Genomic DNA, 27,946 nt, shown 5'->3' on the forward strand with positions numbered 1-27,946 from the left:
ACAGAGCTGAAATATGCACTTGCCAAAAAACCAAGGGACACTACCTTAATAACTAAACAAAGAGCTGAATATAAGTATGCCTTGAAAAAGAGGAGGAGATACTTACAGCAGGAAGCATGGGACTCTCTTAACCAAGCTGCAGAGTTACATAATAATACATTATTCTGGGCTACGGTTAATTCCCCCTTTCTCAGAGAGGATAACATTCCGGAATTAAGCTCTAATGTCCCTAGTGATTGTTGGGTTACACATTTTTCAAACATTTTTGGCTCTGATTGTGGCCCAGTTACTACCTCATGTATCTGGCCCGTACTTCCTTTGGATTTCACAGTGGCCGAGGTCGAATCTGGAATTCGTGCCAGCAAGGGGGGAAAAACCCAGGGACCCGATGGGGTCCCTATTGATGTTTATAAAGCTGCCCCGGAGATCTGGAGCCCCCTCCTCGCCAATGTTTTTAATGCAGCTGTATGTCTGGATGCTCCAACAACTTGGGGGGAATCTATAATTATCCCGATCTTTAAGAAGGGTAGTAGGTCTGATGTAAAAAACTACCGCCCCGTCTCCCTCCTTGACTCCTCTATAAAGATTATGAGCCGAGTCATGCTAGCCAGGCTCGAAGAGTGGGTTGATGAAAAGGGCATTCTGGCCGATAGCCAGTATGGATTTAGGAAGGGAAGGGGTCACTAGACCAATGTCTAAATCTTGACCTCATAATTGGTAAATACGTTGAAGCAAAAGGCGGTGCATTATATCTATGTTTTGCTGATCTAAGCAGCGCCTTCTTATAAACAACAGAGTTCCTTCTCCTGGATTCACTAAATAATTGATGATGTTCAAATACCAACATGGGACATTTACAACGGCGACTGGGGATGCAAGGTTGCAACGGTTACCAAATTTACAGCTACATGTATATAGGGCCTAAAGACACCAAAAAGCATGAAACAATTCTATTTTATAAAAACATTGTTCATTCATTTATTTCAAAAAGTTTTTCTTAAAATTTGATAATATCATGTACAAGTCATATACACAGTTTAAGGTAAAATTTACAGTTTTTTTAAAAAAAACATACAACAAACTTTAGAAATTGCTATTGTAGCAATATGTTAACACAAACATTACATCATCATATTTACAAGTCAATAGGTTGTCATAGGAACGAAATTGTGCCTCTTTTTATTCTGCACCTTCTTCAAGGACTCGTTCACAACTTAATTTTTATCCAGGTCAGAACTTCCTGGTTTCTATAGGTTTATCCGAGCACGTTTTCATCCGCTCATGTTGCTTTCATCCTTTTATTCTTGTATCTGCATTTTTGTTGAAACTTCACTCGGGTTTAGAAGAAAATCGACCAACTTCAATCCGGTCCTCTTTTCTTGTTTTTTTAGAAGGTTGGATAGACGCCTCTGGGAGCTACCTTCTGCTATTTCATGAGCCACTTTATCTTTGTGGTAAAAATGAATTGCTTGGTGTCTGATCCTTATGTGCTTTCCATCATATGGTCAGGGGTCACCTTTTTGGAGCTTTTTTTAAAATTAGCTGTCCACTTTGTAATTGGTAGCTGAACTACACAGCGTCCTCCTCCTTCCCGAGTTCTTCAATTATTTAGTGAATCCAGGAGAAGGAACTCTGTTGTTTATAAGATTGTGACCCAATCCTTTTCCTGCAAGAAAGGGTAGCTCCCCATAATATTTTTGACTAAGCAGCGCCTTCGACATGGTCGATCACGCAATTTTATGGCCTATCTTGTTACGGATGGGAGCCCTGAAGGTATAATTTTCTTCCTTGCCAGGTTGTACCAAAAACTGCAAACTTGTGTGCGCTATGGAACCAAGGGAGAATGTACCCCCAAATTTAGCGTTCGACGCGGCATTAGACAAGGCTGTGTTTTAGCTCCGTTATTGTTTATTTTATTTATAAATGAAATTGACAAAATTTTAAAGCGTGTCCCAGCTGATGCCCCTAGGTTAAAAGGCGTATCCTTGCCAGTGTTATTATACGCTGAAGACGCCGTGCTCCTTTCCAGAACCCATTTGGGTCTCCAGCGCTTGATGGATAGATTTTCTGTGTTTATTAAGGACAGGAAACTACTCATCAATAAGGAAAAAACGCATACTATGACTTATGGGGTCAATAATAATAAATCTAGTGCCTTTTTTATTGATGGTAACAAGGTGCAACCAGTCGATTCATTTTGTTATCTTGGAATCACTTTTTCTCATGACAGAAAATGGACCAACGAATTTAACAATATCAGCAATAAAATGGCAAAAAGCGCCCATGGTATTTTCAGATTTGCAGCAAAAATTGGGGATAGGCGAACTAGGGACATGTTGCAAATTTATCAAGCTAGATGCGCCACAATTGCATTGTATGGGGTGGCCATTTGGGGTTACAGCTGTGACCATAAATTACAGTTGGAGGAAAATTCCTTCTTAAAAAAGCTCCTGTGTTTACCCACCTCGGCCACCACTGTACTGATCCACCGGGAATTAGACATCAATTTTCTGAATGATCTATTATCTTTAAGACCACTTATGTTATGGCGCTCCATATGGCTCCAGGGCGAAAAGTCCCTCAATAGATCTATAATTGAGGATTGTCTTTCATTGGACTTGCACAGGAAACTCCCATGGATAAAATATGTTGCTGATTGTTTTTTGCAAATATTTAACCCTAATGTTCTGATTGACCCTAAGGCTGCTTTGACGATACCAAAAGCAGAGTTGAAAGTAAAATTTTGGGATAATTTGGCCAGGAAGAGAGCTTCTGCCAGTGGATCCATGTTAACTGTCACATTCTTTAGTAGATATTCCCTCACTGAAGGTTTTCCACCTTACCTAGCCTTGGTGACTAGGCAATCGCACAAGTTTGTCCTAACCAGACTAAGGTTTGGAATAGTACATTACCTGGTGGCTTTGCCTAACCTTAAGCAACATCCTAAAGGCCCATGTTTATGTGACGGCATATCTAATCAGCGCACCTTTTACTTTCTACTAATATGCAAACTGTACTTGAACTTTCGTATTATGTATTTAAAACCTATGTTTGTGAAATATGGGGTACGTACAGTTGATGAGGCAATGAGTCTTATTTTTAACATGAAATCGGCTGATATCTGTTTTTATACTGCTGTGTTTTTAAACAAATCTATTAGTGTGCGAAAAGGCATGATATTTTAGTGTATTTGGTTTGTACACCATGATATTCTTTTTATTAATTGTTGATTCATGTATTCTGTATTTTAATATGTGCTTTTATGGTCATTTTATATGCACCAAATAAAGCTTCATGAATTGAATTGAATTGAATTGAGTGCGTTCCCCAGACCATCTCTAAACCGTGAACTATTTATTTAATGAAATAGTGTTGGGACGCCAGAGCAGCCATTTAAAAATATGAGCTGTGCGGGCAAATTCTGGACATCTGGTCACCCAAACTATCTCTCCAACTCCACTTTGCAAAGGCAAATCCAATCTCTGGTATCTCTGGTGTTGTGTCACACCTGCAACACATTCTGTGGTAGGATTATTGTTGTATTATTTAATTGCTGGCGAAGCTATAATACAAGTTTCATCTCATCAGTACCTGTTTACAGTAGCATTTGAATACAGCAATCAGAAACTGAAGGGAGACCTCGTCAACATTTGTAAAAGTCTGTCACTGCGTGGCTACAGATGTGATACTTTTTTAGTATACTTTTTTTCAGTTTCACTTGGGAACAATATATATATTTTTTTAACTAAAATTATTCACAGATCGTTTACGTGGCAACTGCAGTAAGCCATTTATGTGGAAAACACTTGGCCACCAAATGTCATAATTCCATTGACCCAGACTATACTTTACTCAATCACAATTGTGCTTTTTATTAAAAACATGTTTAATGTAATCTCACTTCATGTCACACACAGTAAGAATAAGCAGTAATGGGTGTTAAACTGGACTCGTAATAGCAAACGTTGTGATAATTTACTGACCTCAATTTGTCTATAAGATGAATGAGTGAAATGAACAGCAGTGCAAATTAATCTCACTTGTTTTCTTAACTACAAAAGTGGCATGAAGGAAGACTGTAAGCATGAGTAATCAACTATTATCAGGACAACAGTGTATACATATGGGAGACATCACTATTTACTGAATGTGTACTCCATTTGCTGTTTGTTTTTCGACTTTATCTAAGTGTTTGAGGAAGTGCTCAAAGGCTTACTATATTATGCTTTATTAATGCCGCGCCCTGGTACCAAAGCGTTTTCAAATAACGCAAGCATATGTCTTTAGTGACTAGGCAGATTAGAGAGATCAGGATAGTCAAGACTGTCATAATAATTCTGACTCACCCTCTCTGTACTATGATTAAATCAAGGGGACAAGTGAGAAAATTGCCATTTAATACAGTAAGATACTGATTCATGAAGCCAAATTGCGATCGCAATAGCTGCGAATTCGCAATTGCGATCGCAATTTGACGGAAAGGAATTCAAGAAACAGAAAATACCAAAATTGCATATTCGCTAAATAAAAATTGCGAGTTCGCAAATAAATTCGCAGAATCCTGGAGGATGGGCATTTGCGAATCTGAAATAGCGAAAATCCATGGATTCTGCGAAATCAATTGCGAATTCGCAAATCATCCGCAATCGACATTCATGAAAAATCGCTAAATGCGAAAAACGAGAAAATCGCAAATAGCGACGCGCAAATTAAGAAGAACTCAAATCAGGTGGTAACCAGTACCGAAAAAAAAATATTTTTGATAAACAGTTTAGTTACTCCCAACAGGTGCAGGCCAAACACATTTAAGGATATGCAGCTGGAGCCAGGGGCTTCCCACAATGCCTGGACTCTACATGCTGGTGAAGCGGCGTAGGCTGAAGTGAGCTGCACGCAACAGACAGAGGCTACAGGAGCGGATATTCCGCCAGCTGGTCACACTTCTGGGCCAAACCAGGGAGCAAATCTATGCTAAGTGCCGCCTGAGTGGGGAAATGATAATCAAGCTCATCCGGGACCTAGACCCCCTGATGCAGCACCCTACAAGGAGGACCAATGCCGTGCCCACACATGTGCAGGTATTGTGCTGCCTGCACCTCCTGGCCTCCGGAAGCTTCCAGGGGATGGTCGCTGTTGCAGAGGGGATATCCCAGCCCACCATGTCCCGCTGCCTAAGGAGTTTCCTGCAGGCTATGCTGACCCGGCTACACCACTATATATCATTCCCCACCAGCCAACAGGACCTCAATGAGACCAAGCTGCAATTTTACAATGTAGCTCAATTCCCACATGTCATTGGATGTATTGACTGTACGCACATCCACATTTGCCCACTTGCTGAAACGGAGTACATGTACCGCAACCGGAAAAGCTACCACTCCCTCAACATCCAGATGGTGTGCAATGCAAAAACATTCATCACGGACATTGTGGCACAGTACCCGGGGAGCACACATGACTCCTTCATCTTCAGGCACAGCGGCATCCACACACGACTGGCCAGGGGCGACTTTGGGGAAGGACACCTACTAGGTAAGTACACATGCCCAAAAAATGTACACTATGACCATGTAGCTGCGCAGAATAGGCACTCACCCTCTGCTCCTTTCATTCAGGTGACAGCGGCTATGCTCTCCGTGAGTACCTCCTCACCCCATACCTCAACCCTGCCACACCACAGCAACAGCGATTTAATGCATCACACATACGCACAAGGAATTGTATTGAGAGGACATTTGGCCTGTTGAAAAGCAGGTTCCGCATACTGCACAAGACAGGTGGGGCCATCAAATACGATCCTGAGGTCTGCTGCCGCATCGTGGCCGTGTGTGCTATCCTTCACAACATTGCTACCAAGCGCAGGATCCCTGTTGACATCTCTGGCAGTGAGTCGGAAGGGGACAACCAACCACCTGCTCATATGCGTCACGCACGCGGGGAGAATCCTGCAGAAGGACACAGGCGCCGTAACGAAATCTGCATAAACCATTTCTAATGCACCCACTCCCCACAACCATTACTTGACTCATGCATGAGAACATTAATAATGACATGAGTCAGATTAAGGTAGTCAGAACATTAGTATTGTTACAGCACAATAAACTTTGCATTCTGCTAACTTGTACATGAATGACATATTCCGTCATATGTCTGTTCTTCAGGAGGGGATGCTTGTAGCAGCAGCATGGCTCCTCTTTTAAATGTTTGATAGTTCAATGCCGCCTCCGGGCAGATGCTCCCAGCCTCCTTTCCCCATCGTCCTCCTGAATAGGCCGTGAGGCAGCAGAGGGCCTGCTGCTGCGGCAGGGTGCTACCACCGGAGGTATTGACTGGCTGTTATGGCTGGATGTAGCCTCACTTGTGTCGTCAGCACCCCCCCCTGGCCATGGTCGCCAGCCTGCATGGCCTGGACTGCAGTAGCCACATGCTCCAGAGCTCTCGCGACGTCCTGGCAGCACTGGACCATTTGGACCTGCATTGCCAAGGAGCGACGCGAGAGCTGGGAGGTAGCGTTACCTATAATGTAGTTCGACCGCGTGCACGCCGACAGGCGGGTCAGCAGTTGGCGGTGTCTGTGGCGATTGAGATCCCGCTGCCTGTTAATGGCCTGTGTGTTGGCCTCCATGGCAGCTGTCATCCGCTCAGATATCACTGCAACATTTCGGGCAGTCTTGTCCAGTTGCAGGTGGATGGCCCCGAGATGACGTGCCTGTGTCTGATGCACATGGAGCATCCTGCGCTCGATGGATAGCCCACCTGCCTGCACATTTCGTCCCCTACCAGAACGGGAATTATTTGTGCGCTGACCCCTCACCAGTCCGCTGGACTGACTACTCACAGCCGCAGGGCGGCGGGTTGGTTGGAGTACTGGAGCTGGTGATGCATGTCCCACTGGGGACTGTGTGACGGCCAGTGCTTCTGCAGCGCGTGCTGGCACTGGCCACAGGGGCAGGTGGTGTGATGAGCGCTGGTGCGGCAGCTTGCACAGATGGTCCGGGTTGTGGGGAGAGATTTGTGTCTCCCTCTGTGTCCTCCGTGATGTCCATGACCAGGCCATCGCTGTCTGTGCTTGGGACTTCGACGCCACCTGTGATGTAAAGTGGACGTTGATTAGTGACATGTTTCTTTCACATTTAGGCTTCCTACATGCATGCAGACTACCATTCCCTGAGTCGCTGCAGGATTGACTCTCACTAAACATGTCTGGCTTAATGGGGCAAGATGGTAATTGTGGTCAGACTACATGTCCCACAATACAATAGCGCTTTAGTGGTGTGCTTTGGCTGCATGACTGGGGTTTGATAAGGGAGGCTCTGGAGTCATGGACATTGTTAGGGGACAGGGGGTCGCAGTCGCATGGCACTTACCTGGTGTGTCTTGTGTGGGTTGGGAGGAGTCAAGCTGTGTCACACCCACGCATGCCTGTGGATTTATTGTGTCCTCCACTCGGTCCTCCAGTGGTGTATTCGGTGGGACAGTGGGCTCCCCTCCACCTGTCGCCACACGCTCCCCCAGCCTCTCCGCTATCTTCTCCTTTGACCTCCCTCTGAGGTCATACCAGCGTTTTTTAAGTTCGTCCACGGAGCGCTGGGTCACCCCCACAGAGTTAACTTTTGCGCGGATGCGCAAACATAGCCGCCTCTTATCGGCCTCGGGCACCCTCCTCGAATCTTTCCCAAACAGCCGATTGTAGTCCTTGCAGACTCCTTCTATCAAGAATTCTAGCTCTTGCTCCGAAAATTTGATTTTTCTTTTCCGCCCACTAGCAGATCCAGCTGCAGCTTCCTCAGTCATGCTTGCCACTGGGGTGTATCCTGCACAACTCCTGTAGGCACACTGGAGGGGACCTCTGAATGTGATGCTTCCTGTTCAGGCTCTCACTGCTGAATGAGGGTGGAACCTGCCTACTTCCTGGTTGTGATGTCATCACTGTGCTCAAAATGCGACTTCCCGTTTTTGCGATCTCGCACTTAGCGAGATCGCAAATTGCGATCTCGCTATTTGCGTAATCGCAATTTCTAAACGGGTACCGGCCGATTATGTGAATATTTACCGATTTTCGGGAACTCGCAATCGGCGATTGCGGCCGACTGCGATTCGCTTTTTTTTCCCGCAAATATTCATGAATGCCAATCTGCGATTCCTTAATTGCGATTCGCTTTTTATCGCAATTTAGGATTCGCAGATTGGGACATTGATGAATCTAGCTGCAAATCTTTAAATGTTAGGATTTCATTCAATGAGCAACTGGTAGTGTTTCTAAAGTGTCAAAAGGAAAATACTGGGCTTTGAAGAGGCCGGGCCCGTATGTTCTAGATCTGTTCTAGAACCACAAGTCTATGGTACTTTTTCTCAGCATGAAAGAGTGGCGCTGAGAGAAGTCGTTAGCAATGTCAATCAATACAATTGCAGTTTCTCTAGACCCATAGTAACCACAGACTACTAAGTAAGGTTCGTTGATTTATTACAAAGCCAAAAATAACTGCAACATACAGGCACCTCATGACGAGGGTATAGATATGCATTGGAACCGATATAAAGCCAAATCTGCGAATAAAGTTGAGTCGGTGCAACATGCACAAGATAATTAATTCAAGAATGAAGATACCGAGAATCAAAAAGCATGAGTCCAAGTTCCCCAGCATCGAGGGTTGATGAAAATAAAGCATTAATCTATCCCTACACTAACGCTAACGTGATATCACTATTTAAGCAATGATTTGCTGTAACAGTTCAGTTCGGAATGCGGCAAACTCCTAAGGAGGTGGTTGATTTCTAAACCTCGGGAATTTGATGTCTTCCAAAATCAGAGTCCGTGAAACACTCAACCTTGGTGGATAAGGCACAACCAATGACAACATTGCATTAGCCTCTATTCCAGGAACTCTCAGCAGGATCTCGACAAACAGTATTGACATTTCAGACCTCACTCTCCCCAGCATTTGTAGCTAGATAAGTCCAGTCAGGAGAGGAGTATCTCTGACACATCACTCTTGCTCTCCTTTACCTCCTCACACTCCAATGAGCTTGTTCAGACTCACTTTGATCAGATTCAGATGATTCAATAATTGGTGCAAGTTCTTTCTCAGATGCAAGTCTCAAGTCTCGTCTTTTCTGTCTCACAGGTCACGATTCATTTGCAACCTCTTTCTTACTTGACTGTACATGACCAATCTCCACACCAGTCTCTTCTGCTGAGTCAGACTCGATACCACTCGCAAAGTTACTGTCTCCCTCAGAGTCTATACCTGGCCCTTGTGTAGCGTGACACCCTTCCGCTTGACCTGGTTAGTGTCCAGCCTCTTCAGGAACTCTAACCACTTGGCTTGCAACCAAGGCTGTAATTACTTCAGGGAGAGGAGCTCTTTCTTCTGAGGGCTCGGAGGCTCGTCAGGTGTGTGAGGTGTGTATCCAGTTCAGCAGGCCTCCACACTTCACAGCAGTATTCATCACCAATATCACCTGATACAGTCCACACCACCGTGAGTCGTGACAGAGATCTTTTGATGTCGATGCAGTTTCAGCTTCAACCTGGTGAGACAGAACGAATCTCATCAGTCATTCCTTTGCAGTAATCAACAACCAAATCATCTGTGATGTTTTTTAATGCTGTGGACTGCACTGCAGGTAAGCGCATCGTTTTTCCTATGAGAATTTCATGCAGAGATAGCCCAGTTCTTCTATCAGGATCGCTGTGCAAACTCATTAGAACCATAAGCAACTCATTTTAAGGATGGAGAAATGCACACTTTTGCCAGCCTCACCTTCAGCGCCCCATTAATCTGCTCCACATTGCCTGAAGCCTCTGGCCTGTAACTAGAATGCAGCCTCTGATCCACGTTTAAGGCTGCACACAACAGCTTCATGATCTCGCTGTGAAAGTGTGTTCTTCTATCCGAAGGTCCCTTGCTCACTGCTCCATCAGAATTCAAGCAAGCCGGGCCGACGACGGCTGAAATGCCAGAAACCGGTCCCCGGAAGCTTGTCTCCTTTCTGGTGAAGAATTGGCTTGGTAGTTTGGTCTGCCCTGTACCCATGATGCACTGGGCCAGGGACAGACTAATTTGCATATAGCCAGGTTCTGAGCTGGGATGGGGCAGTGAGCTAAATAACGGTGATGGATCAAGCCCTGATCTTTGGACTGGGTAAGAGTGGTATGCTTAATTCAGACACTCTGTTCATCACCACCCTCTTTTCTGAAACGTTTTTGGCCACTATAGGTGTGGCAGGGTATACTCAGACATGAGTCCCTTGCTCACTGCTCCATCAGAATTCAAGCAAGCCGGGCCGACGACGGCTGAAATGCCAGAAACCGGTCCCCGGAAGCTTGTCTCCTTTCTGGTGAAGAATTGGCTTGGTAGTTTGGTCTGCCCTGTACCCATGATGCACTGGGCCAGGGACAGACTAATTTGCATATAGCCAGGTTCTGAGCTGGGATGGGGCAGTGAGCTAAATAACGGTGATGGATCAAGCCCTGATCTTTGGACTGGGTAAGAGTGGTCTGCTTAATTCAGACACTCTGTTCATCACCACCCCCTTTTCTGAAACGTTTTTGGCCACTATAGGTGTGGCAGGGTATACTCAGACATGAGTCCCTTGCTCACTGCTCCATCAGAATTCAAGCAAGCCGGGCCGACGACGGCTGAAATGCCAGAAACCGGTCCCCGGAAGCTTGTCTCCTTTCTGGTGAAGAATTGGCTTGGTAGTTTGGTCTGCCCTGTACCCATGATGCACTGGGCCAGGGACAGACTAATTTGCATATAGCCAGGTTCTGAGCTGGGATGGGGCAGTGAGCTAAATAACGGTGATGGATCAAGCCCTGATCTTTGGACTGGGTAAAAGTGGTCTGCTTAATTCAGACACTCTGTTCATCACCACCCCCTTTTCTGAAACGTTTTTGGCCACTATAGGTGTGGCAGGGTATACTCAGACATGAGTCCCTTGCTCACTGCTCCATCAGAATTCAAGCAAGCCGGGCCGACGACGGCTGAAATGCCAGAAACCGGTCCCCGGAAGCTTGTCTCCTTTCTGGTGAAGAATTGGCTTGGTAGTTTGGTCTGCCCTGTACCCATGATGCACTGTGCCAGGGACAGACTAATTTGCATATAGCCAGGTTCTGAGCTGGGATGGGGCAGTGAGCTAAATAACGGTGATGGATCAAGCCCTGATCTTTGGACTGGGTAAGAGTGGTCTGCTTAATTCAGACACTCTGTTCATCACCACCCCCTTTTCTGAAACGTTTTTGGCCACTATAGGTGTGGCAGGGTATACTCAGACATGAGTCCCTTGCTCACTGCTCCATCAGAATTCAAGCAAGCCGGGCCGACGACGGCTGAAATGCCAGAAACCGGTCCCCGGAAGCTTGTCTCCTTTCTGGTGAAGAATTGGCTTGGTAGTTTGGTCTGCCCTGTACCCATGATGCACTGGGCCAGGGACAGACTAATTTGCATTTAGCCAGGTTCTGAGCTGGGATGGGGCAGTGAGCTAAATAACGGTGATGGATCAAGCCCTGATCTTTGGACTGGGTAAGAGTGGTCTGCTTAATTCAGACACTCTGTTCATCACCACCCCCTTTTCTGAAACGTTTTTGGCCACTATAGGTGTGGCAGGGTATACTCAGACATGAGTCCCTTGCTCACTGCTCCATCAGAATTCAAGCAAGCCGGGCCGACGACGGCTGAAATGCCAGAAACCGGTCCCCGGAAGCTTGTCTCCTTTCTGGTGAAGAATTGGCTTGGTAGTTTGGTCTGCCCTGTACCCATGATGCACTGGGCCAGGGACAGACTAATTTGCATATAGCCAGGTTCTGAGCTGGGATGGGGCAGTGAGCTAAATAACGGTGATGGATCAAGCCCTGATCTTTGGACTGGGTAAGAGTGGTCTGCTTAATTCAGACACTCTGTTCATCACCACCCCCTTTTCTGAAACGACCCTCCAGCAGAAGCACTGAGAGAGACGCTGTCTTTTCTCTTGCCGAGAAATCCAGCTCCAGTGTTTCCAAGCTACACTTGCAGGTTGTTGGGAAATCGAGTCCTGAGAGAGATACCAGACCTCCTACAATCTAAACCAAGGTACGGAGCTGATTAGATCCTTAGAGAATTCTTTGAATAGATTCTTGGCAAAAGAATATTGAAACTAAGCTACACCTCACTTACTTCTTCCCTTGTACTAGACCTAGGTACACCGGGGTAGGCGTATTTTAGAAGCACCAGTTAAATACTTTTAGTCTTTATTTATTAATGTATGTATTCTATGTATTTTATGGCTTAGAAACCATATCATGCTTTTAGAGTATTATTTTATAATACTCTTCGTACTGTACGCATTGTACTTTGCAACCAGTATTACGATTGTAGCAGGTTATTTCCTCTGCATGAGAAAGAAGACTGTTCGATAAATCCTTTTATTGAAAATGCCCGTCTCTCTATTTCTCTGCACCTCTGGTGAAACGAAGCATGCACGATTGACTGAGTGAAATAACCATCTATTGTTTCCGCGACTCTAGAGATACATTTCTTATTCTTGGGAAACAAAGTTGTCATGTTTATGCGGTTATCAGAAACGAATCCCTTTTTGTGTATTCGAGAAAGTGTCTTGTGATCTCTGAGCTAGCTGGCACTCACAATTAAGTCTAGTATATTCGATAGAGACCTAGTAGACCTCAGTCCTACGTCAAATCTATAGGATATATTATTCCAATGCGCAGAGCCTATTGGGACTATAGGAACTACACTACAATGTCATCAGGAAACCATCCCTGAACCTTAGCTCTCGGAAGTCATTAAACACACCGAAACCATACTGGATATCGGTATAGATGGTGACTCAGATTTGCTCAGAGACAAGGCATGTATGGGTCAAGGCAATGATCTCAGCTACTTGTGCGGAGTATACTCCCTGTAAACAAGCAGCTTCCACAGCTCCAGAAATGGTACCAACAGCAAATGCTGCTTTCAGATAACCTTCATTGTCCCTTAGACATGAACCATCAACAAACAGAACTTGATCAGGATCAGACAATGGTTGATAGAAAATGTCAGGTCTCTGTTTGGTGCTAAGCTCAGCAACATCCAGACAGTCATGGTCTTCACAATCTTCTGCATCAGCATTTGGAACAGGCAATAAAGTAGCTGGGTTTAACACATAACAATGCTTTATGGTCACATTCTCTGCTGCATGCAGAATCTGTGCATGCCATGTCAACCTGTTATTGGTCAAATGCTGTGTTTTTGTCCTCGTCATCTGGAGCTCGACTGAGTTTGGACCATATACAGTAAGTGGATGACCCATCACAATATTTTCGCACCTTTCAATGCTGATACCTGTACCAGCAATGGATTTTGTACATCTGAGCAATGCTGAAGCTACAAGATCTAATGTAGCTGAAAAATAGGCCACTGGTCTATGGGCACCTCCATGTGTCTGGGTGAGTACAGAAAGAGCACGACCTTCCCTCTCATGACAGAATAGCGAAAAAGCTTTGTTTTAGTCAGGCATTCCTAAAGTCGGAGCTCGACAAAGGCTCTCTCTCAGCTCCAAGAAGGCAATTAGGCAGTCGTTATCTCAGGGTCCCAGTCGCTCATACCTTTTTGGGTCAACATATGTAAAGGCTTCACCATCAGGGAGAAGTTTGGGATCCATTGTTGGCAGTAGCCAACCAATCCCAAAAACATTCTGACCTCTTTCTGTGTAGTAGGCAGATTAATTTTCATGATCGCCTCCACTCTCTCTGTTTACACCTTCCTCAATATGATAACCCAAGTCTTGAACTTCTGCCAGACAATACTGAAGTTTGTCCGGTGACACCTTGTGTCCATTGTCAGCCTGGTGGTTTAACAAGGCAATAGTATCATCCATGTAAGCCTCTCTTGTCTAAGATGCAATTAGGAGGTCATCGATATACTGAACTAACACTGAGTTTCGGGGAAAAATCAAGCTCTCAAGGTTCTTCTTCAAGACTTGATTAAAGATGGATAGACTTTCAGTATACCCTTGAGGGATACAACACCACGTTAAGATATGATTCTCCAAACGGAAAGCAAATACAAATTGGCTTTCCTCATGCAATGGGATAGAGAAATATGCTTTGCACAGGTCAATCACAGTGAACCAGACAGCTTCGCAAGGAATCTGAAACAGGATCACAGATGGATTCCATACCACAGTACAGCATGGAATCACAATGGCATTGATTTTCCTAAGATCCTGAACTATGCAGTACTTTCCGCTTGGCTTCTGCAATCCCATGATGGGCGAATTGCATGGGGTGTTCTTGGAAACTCTACATTAGGCTTGATTTGTATGTGGACTGGCACAAATCCTCAAATCAGTCCTATCCCTTCCCCCACGATGTTCCACACCACTGGAGAGACAGTGTCTCTCAAGTCCAGTGGCATGTCACCTATTGTCAGTAAAGTAAACATGTCTATGCAATGGTTCTGATTTGCTAGCTTGAATAGCTTGGTTGATATGCCTACCTGCATACAAATTGACATGATTAATAAACGCATTCAATAATAAATGGTTGTCAGTTGCACAACACGAGTGCTTCTGCTAGTGTTTTCTGCTGGTCACATTTGGTTTTCCACATTAATTCTTCATGTATTCTACATAATGACCTAAACACATCACTGTTATGTTATTACATTACAAGATCCTAACACTTAGGTTAACAGGACAAAGGATTATATGTGGATACGTTCTACATGTGTGATTATAATGCACCCCTACAAATGAAAATGGATTTTGCACTACATCAGCTTTAACCAAAGGAAATTCCACAATAAAGCTGGGGTGGGAGCAATATTACCTCCTCTCCATTGAATTTTATGTTTTACTTTACTTGGTTTAATAATCATTAATTTGCCAGGAATTCATTACAGATAAGTCAATTGTGTAAAAAGAAGCATTGACAAAGCCAATTGGTATGTTGCTTTTATGAGATCATTGTAATCAGAATATGGAAAATGGGTAGAATTAAGGGCTTGCTTTAGAGTATGGCAGACGGGATACTCTGGGAAAATGTGACATAGCCCGTAAGCAGTATTACAAGTGCCACAGGCTATAAAACATTTGTAATACTGCAGATGGGCCATCCGCCACATTTGTGATTGTGATCCTGTCCGCCAAACTCTAAATAAGGCCCTGATTATTTTTTTTTTTTGCATTTTATTCTATGAATATGCCAACAATTCACTCAATGTAGGGATTAAAAAGTAATAAAGAGTGAAGGGAGGGAATCAATTTATGAACTTTTCTATATGTATTCTTTCTTGTTAAAGTGCATTGGTTTGTATTAAATGGAGCATCTAAATGCTTGTGTAAATGTTTCAAACTAATGTGAAGAACAGTAAGCAATAAACTGTACAAGTGATGTTAACATTTGTTCTAGATTCTGTAGAGCTTGAGAAAGGAAGTTAGTGGGGTACATGGCAGAGAATATCATAAAATAATTTTCATACTACAAGATGAAACAGTAACATGTTATACTGTCATTAAAAAGTGTGCACATGTGTTTATATATTAACACACAAACATTCACTTTTTGGTACAGCCTAACTTTACGGTTCTTTCTACTAGTCTGAGCTAAGAAGCCACAAAAGCTCCACACAACACAAAATTAGCATCAGATAACTGTAAGGTGCATGTTTACACGTTTACAACGCTGCAGAGAGGAGAGGCCCTGGCCTAGTACAAAGTTTATTTGTGCCATCAGTGGTGTTGACTACCCATCCTTTGCTTGTCACTAGCCACCAACCAAAAGCTGTATGGGAACCTCTCCCCTACTCTAAGCAACACTGATTAAAGGCTATTCACAAATCAGGACTGATGTACTCAATGCCCTCCTCAACACTTATACCAAGTGATCAGACAGGAGACTTTTGTTTGAGGGTTTCAAAGAATGATTCCTCATCCCTTACCAAAGACCCAAGACAGGCAGGTCAGCACCAAACCTATGTTTCGCTAAGGAACTGCCTTCAGTGATGGTTGACAAAAAATCAAAAAAGAGGAAGAATTAGGCAGGATAGCAGGCCCCTTCATTACTAATCCTTTACATGACTTCATTATGTCCCAGCTTAATGTTGTACCAAAAAAATTAAAAGGGAAAGTTCTGCCTCATACACCACCTGCTTTACCCCTTGGGCAGTTTAGTGAATCACTGACGTGAACCAGACTTTTGCTAATTATCATATGCTACTTTCGATGAGGCATTGGAGTGAATACGGGTAGACGGGAAAGATGTCCTTTTGGCAAAGGTGTAAGTTGAGTCAGCTTTCCGACTACTGCCAGTTCACCCCAACAGCTTCCAGTTATTAGTATTCAAGTTAACAGCAAATATTCTTATGACAGATGCATGTCCATGAGTTGCCCACTGGTAGCTCGATATCATGTGCCATATTTGAAAAGATCAGCTTTTTCTAGGAGTGGGCCACAGATCAGAGTCTACAGAAGGAAATCTCAATACTTGGCCGATTTTTCTTTTCATGGACAAAAGTGGTACCAACAACTGTACTGCCACCCCTACTGCTTTTTCAGCCTTGAAAGCGGTCACTCTGGTTCTGAGCAAAACATAAGGTCCCACCGCCAATTGACATTCCTAGGAATTGGTCTTGACACCCAAGAGAGCCTATCCTGTCTACCAAAGGACAAGGTTGAGTCCTCCTTCGAAGACATTTGGCTGATAATGTTGAAGAAAAAGGCCACACTGAAAGAAGCTTCATTTTGCAGTCCATATCATCCAAGCAGGTAGAGTTTGTGCGAGGGGCATCACATGAGCAACTGCCGGCACAACACTAAAATACCATTTAATCAGCGTAGGGGAAGGCCTGAAGGAGGATTTGTACATGTGGCTGACATCCTTAGCAACTTTCAACAGATCCCCATGTAAGCCCAGCCAACAAGCAGAGCTATTTACTGACTCCGCTTGCAGACTAAGCTATGTAGCCCTACAGGGATGGCTTGGCAGTCTGAAAAACGGACTGCTTTCTGGCAGTCATGCAACAGGATCAAGAAAATAGGAACTCTTCCTCATCCTAGTTTCCCTCTACATTTGGCCTGACAGATTGGCCAACTGCAGGCTCATCATCTGTTCGGACAGACTAGCAGTGGTACAAGCAAACCCGGGAATGTGGAGGGAATTAGAATCAAGGCTGTTGACACTTTCACTTGTACCAGCTGGACAAGTCCAGAGTGAAGAAGCCTGAAGCAGATATTCTCAGGACTCTCATTTGACTCCAAGCTTTAGAAGTCAATGTGATAGAGAAGAGATTTAAGTGTCATGTGTTTCCTGCATGACCCATTGTAGTTTTCGTTGTTAGCCAAATTGTGCAGGTTGTAGGCCGCACCTTCTTTTGCACACGTTATTATGTAAACACGCTTGCTTTGTGCCACACTGTACTTTCACATAGAACCTACATATGTTTTGTGTTCTGTTATTTTCCTGGGATTCGGTCTGAACACCACAGACAAGGTCAAACAGCAATGTCCCTTGTTATTCACTCTGGTCAGGCACTAGCACCTAGACACAACACGAGATCGCAGCTGCTATTTGTGAACACACATTTCTTGTCATATAACTGAGCTAAAGAGTTTAAGCAAGCACATGGAGCGAGGTTCATGGGACAATAGTGCTACGTCATCTGAGATGTAGAACGTCCATCTGTGTATGTTAAGGTACAGTATGCCACAAATCCCAGAGATCTTTGATATATAATCATTGAGCTTCAGTAGAAGGGAGGGGGTTTAGGATATTCTGGCTTATAACATGACAGGGTTTTTAATGATATATGGTTTATTGACAATGCTAACAGTATTTTCAGTATGTATTTGTTTAACAATTGTTGAATGAATACTGTACTAATATTTTGAATAAATATTCTAGCACTCACAATCGGAATCCCACCTAATAACACTATACATTGGGCACTATTGTCTTTTGGAGATATATCAGTAGTTTAATTGTGAGAGTGGGAGCAATTCTTTTTTGTTAAATAACCCTCACACACTCTAATAGTGTCATGCTTCATCATCGGGTTCACCCTGACTCCTAAAGGTCAGGGTGGGCTCGACCATATATCAGGGAGCACTTAGAATAGGCCAGGGGGTTTAAAGATTGAAAATCCTCCGGAAGCCCCAGGTATCCCTTTAATAGCGGAGTTTCAGGGGATATTAAAAAGAAGAAAAATTGGGGTTGTGAGGATTTAATGGACCTATGACCCTAGTGTCAATGCCAACGTGTTTCAGCCTGTAAAATACAGCCCCTATGGGTCCTAGGATTTCTTCAGGGCAACAAAGAGATTGCCTCCCTGGTTCAAGGTAAGTAACTCATGCAGAGCAGGTAGCTGCACCCAATTACACGGTCCTGGGATATACTTATCCTGGATCCGGAATGTCAGCCTTTTGGTGTACAACCTAAAAAAAGAGAACAGTTACTCACTGTTGGTAAGCGCGTCCAATTGCGCTGTGCAACCTCCCCACTGGACACGAGTGTCTTAGACGAGATCTGCAAGCGTATGTGCAAAATATTACATGAATTATTGTTCGGAAAGTAGTGATGACAATGGAAAACTTGCGTCCCCCACAGACCACCATGCCGTCAGTATTTATGAAGTACACATCTTCTATATTGAAAACTTGAATCATAGGCTAATCGTTTGATCCAAGTTTTCAATATGGTAGATGTGTACTTCTGTAATGTATGTACATTTTTGCACATACGTGCGCAGATCTCTTCTAAGACACGAGTGTCCAGTGGGGAGGTGGTTAGATTCTGTCAGAGGTGCCGGTCATGCCTCCAACCAATGCGGACTGACCGCCACACATTGGAATTATGCAGTTGGCCCGAAGGGCTACCGGAGATCAGACCACCACTGACAGGCTGTCGGTGACAGTCTGACTGCCATTGTAATGAGGCCCTTAAACCTGGCAGGTCTGAGAGTTCTGGGGGCTAATACATCCACTGCAGGGATTTCTGTTTGGCCTCATGATTACCAGATCGGAATCTAGAGAGTACATTCAGCTTCGTCCTCCAAATAGCCATCAAATGAGTATTAGTGAGTTGGACAACAATAAACATTTATCAGTGTCAAAATACCTCTGGGTGTGAAAGTGTGCTTTACAATTAAGTGTTGGTTAGATGTAATCAAACTTGTTGTATGCAACAGCTGATGGCATGCTATATTTGTATTGTTCTAAGAAATGAAGTTCAGTAAAAAAAAAATGTACATTGTTTTAGAAGATACTATTAAATAATTAAATAAAATATAAGACTCCCCTGGTGGGGTATCAATGGTGCCGAAAGTGTAGTAGGGCTGTGAAGGCCCCTGTATACTCCAATTGTGGTATCTTCTTAATAGCTATTAGTAGGTTATGGGTTCTGTTTTCAATAAATGCAATGGGGCCCCAGGCACCCGGGATTCCCCAAAGATTGTCCTGCGCATTAGACACTACAATATTGACGCATTACTGTTTTTTCCCAAATACACTAATTAAATGATTTGAATTCTTGTAGTTTTTCTTTTACATTTTTTTGGGGGGAGGGGGCTTTAATACATTTCAGTCAATTTGCACTTGCATACAGTGCCATCTAGCTAGTGTGTGTGTCTATACATGCAAATAAGTATTGCAAACTAATTTCCATAGTGCTCATATAATATGACAGGACAAAAGTTAATGATTATAACCTACATAGAGTTCCATTAATGTAGCAGAGTAGGAGTTCAACCTAAATAAACAAGTGTGAAAAGCAAAACTCATGATGTTCCTTAGTGGGGCTTCTTTGGTATGATATATGTATGGGAGTCCTCCTACAAGCAGATAAAGAGAATATTTTTCAGAGTTACATTCAAAACATGGGATTTGCTTTAAATATAAGTGCTCCAGGTAACAGTGTACAGAATAGATCTGAAAGTGATGAGTGATGGCTGATGGGACCTCTGTAGATCCAGTGAAATATTCTCCCTGAGGGTATAGTTTTGTTCTCCTGTGTAGTCAACATAGGCATTCGAGGATTAAGCAATAAGGGCAATTAGTTTGTAGGGAAATATCAAGAATATTGTCAGTTGTTACCTTATCCGAGAGCGGCTTTCAATTTGGGACATAGGACCTGATGCACTAACAGAGAGGGCGTAAATAATGAAAACAAATTGTGCAACAGCTATTTGCGATCTCTCTGAAATTTGCAATGCTTCCTATGTCACTTCACAAAATGTCCAGTCCAAGATTGTTGGCCTGCCTAATGAATATTAATTAGACATGTCGCTGTTTGCAGCCCCACTATGATTTACTACAAACGTAGGGATGGTGGCTTGCAGGCAACAGCAGACCACAATGCCTGGGATTGAATTCCCAAATGAGAACCTATGTTTTAAAGCATTCTGTGATCCTTAAAGTAACCAGTATTTTTTTTTAGAAAAGCTTTCTATTTGGGAAGACATCAGGGGAGAAGGGAGCGCTCTCTTAGGCCACGCCCGCTTTCCACAAAGCTGCAAGATGTGATTGCCAATGGGGAAACTGTCTAACACTGACAGCTTTCACTCTGCAAATCTGTTTCCTCCTTCTATAAGGAGTCAGTTACTACCAACACTATCAATCTTCACTTGCTAAGCTCCATGGCTGTTTGAAGGTATTCATATAGGGATGGCTTTCAATTATTTGAAGGTTAGAATTAATAAAATGGAATTATTGATTCTAGGTTGAGACAAGGGTCGTTGGGATGACACATACTGCCCTACCGCTATGGGTACCTGTCCACTCCTAGCACCGAAAGCCAAACTGCCTGGGGTTGGGGAAAATAATGATGTGTCCTTGTCCCCGCACATTAACTCTTCCTATGGCTCTAAGCACCATGCACTACGACTGATGAAAAGAGCAATTCCTTGTCTCTGGACAACGCATATCCCTTGATCAATGCCACCTGTGTGTTATCTAAATCAGACTACTGTACCAGTCTTTAGTTTGGCCTGAGGACCGAGCTCAAACCAAAACTGCAATGAATACAGAAAGAAGCAGTTTGGTAGGATGTATAAGGAAATACAACCACTTACCTAAGGCTATAAGGAAACTTCATTGTTGTCTCTGGATCACAGAATTCTTTGACGATTGTTACAATCAGAGGGGGTGGCCATTCTTTCAGATTTTTAGCTGCCAAAATCTTGAATCAACTGTCTTGACCATTATTAATACAGATATCACAGTTTATAACCTTGTTAAAGGAACTAAAGGCTCGTTCTCCTAATCTGTTTTACTTGCTGTGTTTGATTTCTTAGTTCTCTTATCGCCAGGAAGCGTTTGGCTTCAGTCGACTTTATAAGTACTAATAAAATAAAATTAATTGATTATTCGAATCTTATATGACCCCTATTTTGGCACGGATATGTTTAGTTATCTTTTAGCCCCCAATATACTTTAATTTGCCTCTCTATGCTTGTATTTTGTTGAATATGTATTTGTATAAGATTTAATAATGTTTTTTACTTATATACTTAGATGGTCTTGTTCTTTCGGGAAGTGGTCTAGCACCATGTTGACTTGTACACACTTCAATCGTAAAACTTCAAAAATGTAAAAATGAATGCAATGATTCATAGAAATATTGAGTTCATAAGTGGAGTGTCTTTCTTATTCTGGCAGGTAAATTACCCAGTAGTCTGCCAAACGGTTTGGTGTTCAGTTGTGCAAACAAAAGATCGTGGACGTACGTTGACAAGGTTTGTGACACAAGAAATGATTGTGGAGACTGCTCAGATGAATCAGGTAAAAACTAAAGATAAAATCTACTGCTTTATGAAAAATATTGACTATTAGAAATGTATATCTGGAACACATCCCATGAATCTTTGTGACAAATCCCCTAATGTAGTGAAGGATTGTGAAAGGAATAAAACCACAAACAATTAGTTGAATATTTTAGAGTGCTTTATTTGTTGCAATATAAAAAATATTTTAAAATAGATGTATTGCCTGTCTCCCTTGATGAGGCTCCCCTCCTCCTTCGTACCCTGCCTTCTTCCCTGATTGGTTCCTCTTTCCTTTATGCCCTGTGAGTTTCGCTCCCTGCCACCTTCTCAGTTTGTTTCCATATCTAGCAGTTTTACTATATGCCTCTGTGATTTTGCATCCGAGGCTTACTGATTACATTCATGGCACGAAGGTAAAATTTAATAATACAAGGAATAGGAGGGCATTGAAATGCCCCATCTTTTCATCTTAACTGGAGTTAGAATTCACTGAGGAAAGTCTTCCACTGACATAGATTTAAGTACAAGACTATATTGCCATCAAAACACATACAAATAATAATTATCCACATTAGTGTGTCAGATGTCTGAATAAGAGCATATACAGCCAGATTCATCAAGGGAAATTGCGCTCGCAAAGGGCCAGATTCTGAGAATCTGGCCCTTTGCGAGCGCAATTTTTGCATTTGGGATTCATCATCCCAAATGCAAAAATCGCTAATACAGAAATCGCAATTTTGCGAGGAATTGCATTTAAGGAATCTCTATTTGAGATTCCTTAAAAGCAATTCATGAAACATTTAAAAATTGCGAATTCGCAAATTTGGGCCGCTATTTACCGCGAAGTCAAACCTCGTGGTAAATTGCGGGAACTTAGAAAAATGCACTTAAGTGCATTTTTCTAAGTTGTATGTTACACACACACATGTCCTTGGGACATGTGTGTGCGTAACACCAGCGTCCAATATCATTTCTGGGGTGCAACAGGGTGTCCTTTGGACACACCTGCACCCTTGAAATCGCAAACTCAAAATGCGAATCGCTAATAGCGATTCGCACATTGATATGTGTTCCCATTCATTCCTATGGGCCTTTAGGCCCATAGGAATGAATGGGGAGTTATTCCTTATTTGCGATTAGCAATTAGCTAATCGCAAATAAGGAAGCTGTAGGAATCGCAATAAATATTGCGATTTCTACTTGAATCCCGTTTTGCGAGTCTGTAATAGCGATTCCTTAATAATCGCTATTACAGACTCGCAAAACATGCCGATGATGAATCTAGCTGTTAGACTCTTGCACTGAAACAAAACTAAGTGCTATATTCTGATGCTGGTAAATCTAGGATGCTGAGACATGAGTAGCACAGAACATTTTCAGCAGCATGTAGATTAAACCTTTCCCTGTGAGGTCTGTTAATGAATTGAAGATTGATTCAGGAGAGATCTTTAAATTTAAGTATCTTACAGGCTTATACATTGAAGATTCTAGCTGACTCTAAAATTGTGCACTCCTAAAAGGTTTTAATTTGAGGTATCTTAAAACCTTTACATTCAGGTATCTTACTGGTATTTATTTGAGGTATCTTACAGGCCTGCATACTGAGACATCCTATATGCCTCTCAAATGAGCTAATGCGCATATTTACCCTCATGTGATAATCTGAATTTAAAGTATGAAATTGATTCAATTTAGCCTTGATGCCAAACCCAGTTTATGATCCTACATTTCATAAGTAGTTATTCTTTGTTTTTATTAAATTAATTGACATTAAATGCTGAAACTACATGCAGACATTATTGATACCGTTATTTTCTCCAAGATGAAGCTAAAGTTTTCATGTTTCTTATATTTTTAGATTTGCAGTGCCCAAGTTGTTCTGGCTGGAGGTGCAACACTGTTTTCTTTGCAGACTGTGACTGCATTCCCAAAACCCGGTGTGGAGATAACATACAAGACTGCACAGACTGGAGCGATGAAGTCACATGTTAGGAATTAAATTGAGCTAACTTTTCATAGTTCCCAACAAATAAACTCGTGTGACACATAAAAACAGCCATCAAAGTCATTATTTTTTATCACAAATAATCAAATTTGTGGGGAACATGGTTTCTTACCAATTTAAATTTTGTATTATTTATTTTGATATACTGATGAATTCTATATATGATCATACAGTCTGCCTGTGTGATACATGGAAGATCCCAATCAGAATTCGCATTTTGGGGGACGCGAACAGCTGTTCTTAATGTTAGGGAGCAGCTTTTACATCTAGATGGTGGAGATCGGCCTACAACCTTGATCCCTTTGGACTTTATGGCAGCATTTGATACTGTAGACCAGAAGCTGCCTTGGAACTTGCTGGGTTATGAAGTAGGGGTAGATGCTAGCAGCCTTGAGTATATCTATTAATTTCTAACAGGTTCTCTTCAGCAGGTTTAGTTGGGATAGTTTATGGATTCCCTTGTTTAACGAGTGGTGACCCACTGGGCTGTGCCCTCTTACACATGTTGTCTAATGATTACTTAACAGCCATAGCTTGGACCACTGCTGCCCATGGACTTCCACTGCAAATGCATACAGAAGACACTCAGATTTACAAGAAGGCTTTGTTGGGGCAGACTCAGTGATTGCTTCTACTCTGACAACAAAATCATGTATGCCAGCAAATTGGCAGTGCCTTAATGCCACGAAGGCAGAACTATTGCTCTTGGGTCATGGACAGTCATCATCCTTCAAATGTTTATGGCGTGTTGCATTAGGCCTGCCACATGATCAGTGAACTAAGTGTGAAATTCAGGGGTAATTTTTGTTCCAATCGCCCTTTTGAACCAGACATAACAGCAGTAACTAAGATAGCATATTACCATCTTTTAAATGTATCCAAAACCTGGCCTTTTTTGAGCATCGCCTAAAGTATGTTGGTGGTACAAGTATTCTGATTTACTCTTCAATAGGCTAAATCTAAACTAAACCAGCACTTGAGGGAGAAACTGCAAGTCATTCAAAGTTGGTCTATTAGAACAATTCAGCTTGGTAAGCATAAGTTTATTTCAAGACACTGTATTGAACATGTGTTAATTTGCTTGAAGGATTTCATTAGAATGAGCACTTTTATGTAATCTGAAGTTTGCCCAAGATTTGGCTCTGTGTATCTATCTATGCAATAGCAACAAGTTTAATAATTGTAAACGAATGCTACTCTCTCCTATGGACCCTAAATTGGTTATTTACAAGTTGTGCTGCACTAAAAAAGGTTGAAAGCTTCTAGAGCTACATTGTGGAATGCTCTACCTGCACAAATGCACTCCCTTATTTTGACAGATCAAATTGAAACTCCACTTAGTAAAACTTCCTCAAGAGTTTATTTTTTTTTTTAATTTTTTTTTTTTTTTTAAAACCTTTATTTGAGCAAGCAAGAAGGTACAAAGATGGGCCTACAACCACACGGGCCAGCCGCTAAAAAGGAGTAGACACATATCATTTATGCCCGCAGAGGTAACAGTCAATCTACAATGCTATACTCCACATTATATACAGAGCAAAAAACAGGTTTTATGTATATAAAAGAACAAACATACAAAAAGGCGAGAGAGTATCACTGAGGGTCAGCCCAAGGGACGCAAGGGGGGGACAGCAAAGGAAGTGCAGTAGCAAAATTCTAAGCACTAAGGAGTTCGGAGGGGGGGGGGGGGAAGGGGCGCAGAGATCAGGAAGAAGAAGGGGGGAGAGCCGGAAGCTCCAGCTCAGTCCCTATATGAAGATTCCGAGAACGCTAGCCTAAGGAGACAGGGTAATCTCAATAGTGTCCACAAGGGGAGGAGTACAAATGTCGCCACGGTATTCATTCCATTGACCCCACACCTTCACCCATGCCCTGGGTCTGCCCCTGGCCACATAGACGGTTTTCTCACGGAACATGGACCAGTCCATGTTATCCTCCCATTGCGAGAGGGCAGGGGGCCTGGAGGCCCCCCAGAGTTGCGCAATATCTTGCTTCGCAATCATATAGCCCAGGGTGGCCCACCTAGTTTGCGCCACCGAATAGTCAGTGGGCTCCCAAACATTCAAAAGACAGCGACGAGGTTCCGGACGCAAGGACATCCCTGTCACCACAGTCATCAGATCAAGCACAGCCACCCAGTAAGCAGCCACCAACGGGCACTCCCAAAGAATATGCAGGAAAGTAGCACGCAAACCACATCCACGCTTACACAGTCCATCGGAGGAAAAGCCCATCACCATCAGTCGCGGTCCCGTCACGTACACCCGATGAAGGATCTTCAATTGGACCAGACGGAGTCGAGCCGGGATAGCCACCTCCTTCGGGGAGGAGAGGGCCGACTGCCAGTCCTCATCATCAAGTTCCAACCCATCTCCCACCCACTGTTCCCGAAGTCGGGTCAATAAGTCAGTCCGATTGTTAATCAACTTCTTATAGATCAGGGAGATAGTGCTATCAGGAAGATATTCGTCAAGGATACGGTCTTCAAGGGGGGAAGAGTCAGGCGGAATCTCACCAGGAGCAAATACCGAAACCAAAGCGTGCCTGACCTGTAAATAACGAAAGAACTCCCGACTACTCAGGCCGTAGTCAGCCTGGAGGGCCTGAAACGGGCGCACAGAACCCTTAGAGTACACATCCCCCACCTTAGAGATCCCAATCAAGTCCCAACGGTCAAAACCCTTGGAGGACCAAAGACCGCCCAGACGTTCTGAAGCATAAAGCGGCGTCGCCAACGTCAAGCGATCCTCCCAGCCCAGGCTTACATTCGCGGCACGCCACACCGACAAAGCAATCAAAGTAGGTCCCACAAGATGGCGCCCAGCGGAGCGAGAATAGAGCACTCTATTAAAGTCACCTCCCGGAAGCTGAAGTTTATCCATCTCAAACGCCGGATTACGACCTGGCGAGAACATAGCGTGATTAATAGCGGACAGATGGGAAGCCCAGTAGTATCTCTTAACGTCGGGGAGCGCCATGCCCCCATCATACCACGGGATGGAAAGTTTCGCGAGAGCAATGCGCGGTCGCCCATCCCAAATAAGTTGCCTCTGAAGGCTCTCAATCTCCCGAAAATAGGCCTTAGGGATAGGATCGTAATAATTCTGGAGAGCGTAGAGAAACCGCGGTAGTGACATCATCTTAAACAGGGCCGCCCGACCCAGGGGAGACAAGGGAAGTTTGCGCCAACGGGCAACGTCCAAACGGAGCCTAAGCAACGGGGGAAGGAGATTACGATCGAAACGAAGGGACGGGTCCAGGGTAACAAAAACCCCCAAGTATTTGAAGCCATCCCGGACCACCTGAAGAGGAAGTCTACTCGGCAACGGAGGCAAGATACCAGATAAAACGTATACACAGGACTTGGACCAGTTGATGACGAGGCCTGAGTTAGCGCCAAAGGATGCAAGAACATCAAATAGAACAGATAAAGACTTGCGAGGGGAAGTAAGATACAAGAGGATATCGTCCGCATAAAGCGAGACGCGGTCTTCGAAGTCCGGGGCCCAACGAATCCCTTTGAGGGATGGTTCCCAACGGAGCCAGGCCGCCAACGGTTCAAGAGCGAGCGCAAACAACAGAGGGGACAAGGGGCAACCCTGACGGGTACCCCTGCCCAAGGAGAAGGGAGCCGACACTCTACCGTTCACTACAACTTGTGCCAGAGGTTCCGCGTACAATAGTCTAACCCAGCTAATAAACTCGCACCCGAATCCGAATTTCTCAAGAGTCGCCCATAAATAGGGCCATTCCACAGTGTCAAAGGCCATGGAGGCATCCAGGGACGCCAAAATGGCCGGCTCAGTCAAAAGCCCCGCCCTCGCCAGCACGCCGTGGAGGCGACGCAAATTCAGAGCAGTGTTTCGATGCGGGATAAAGCCAGACTGATCCGGATGGACCAAATCCCCAAGAACCGAAAGGAGACGGGTCGCCAAAAGTTTAGCCAACACCTTAGGTTCAACATTTAATAGGGATATGGGCCTATACGAGGAACAGAGGTCACGCGGTTTACCCTCTTTGGGGATGACAACAATTGTCGCCAGACGCTGATCATAAGGAAGTATGTTCCGCTCACGAGATTCTAGAAACATGGCGCGAAGATACGGCGCCACCTTATCGGGGCGCAACTTGTACAACTCAATAGGCAAACCGTTCGGGCCCAATGCTTTGCCCGAACGGAGCGAACGAACTGCAGTGGCTATCG

The 27,946-nt window shown here is 43.7% G+C and overlaps 1 protein-coding gene across 1 annotated transcript in view; it reads left to right on the forward strand.

Annotated features, from left to right (window-relative positions):
- Window positions 1–23,746, forward strand: part of LOC144820140 (uncharacterized) — a 223,703-nt gene extending 199,957 nt beyond the window's left edge. The window contains exons 5-6 of the mRNA XM_078677771.1: window positions 21,631–21,753; window positions 23,596–23,746. Of these exons, the coding sequence (XP_078533897.1) occupies window positions 21,631–21,753; window positions 23,596–23,729 (257 nt within the window). The 3' untranslated portion in view covers window positions 23,730–23,746. The remainder of the gene's footprint in view (window positions 1–21,630; window positions 21,754–23,595) is intronic.
- Window positions 23,747–27,946: the final 4,200 nt, after the last annotated feature.

This window comes from Lissotriton helveticus, chromosome 2_1, assembly GCF_964261635.1.
Source record: "Lissotriton helveticus chromosome 2_1, aLisHel1.1, whole genome shotgun sequence".
NCBI classification, from domain to species: domain Eukaryota; kingdom Metazoa; phylum Chordata; class Amphibia; order Caudata; family Salamandridae; genus Lissotriton; species Lissotriton helveticus.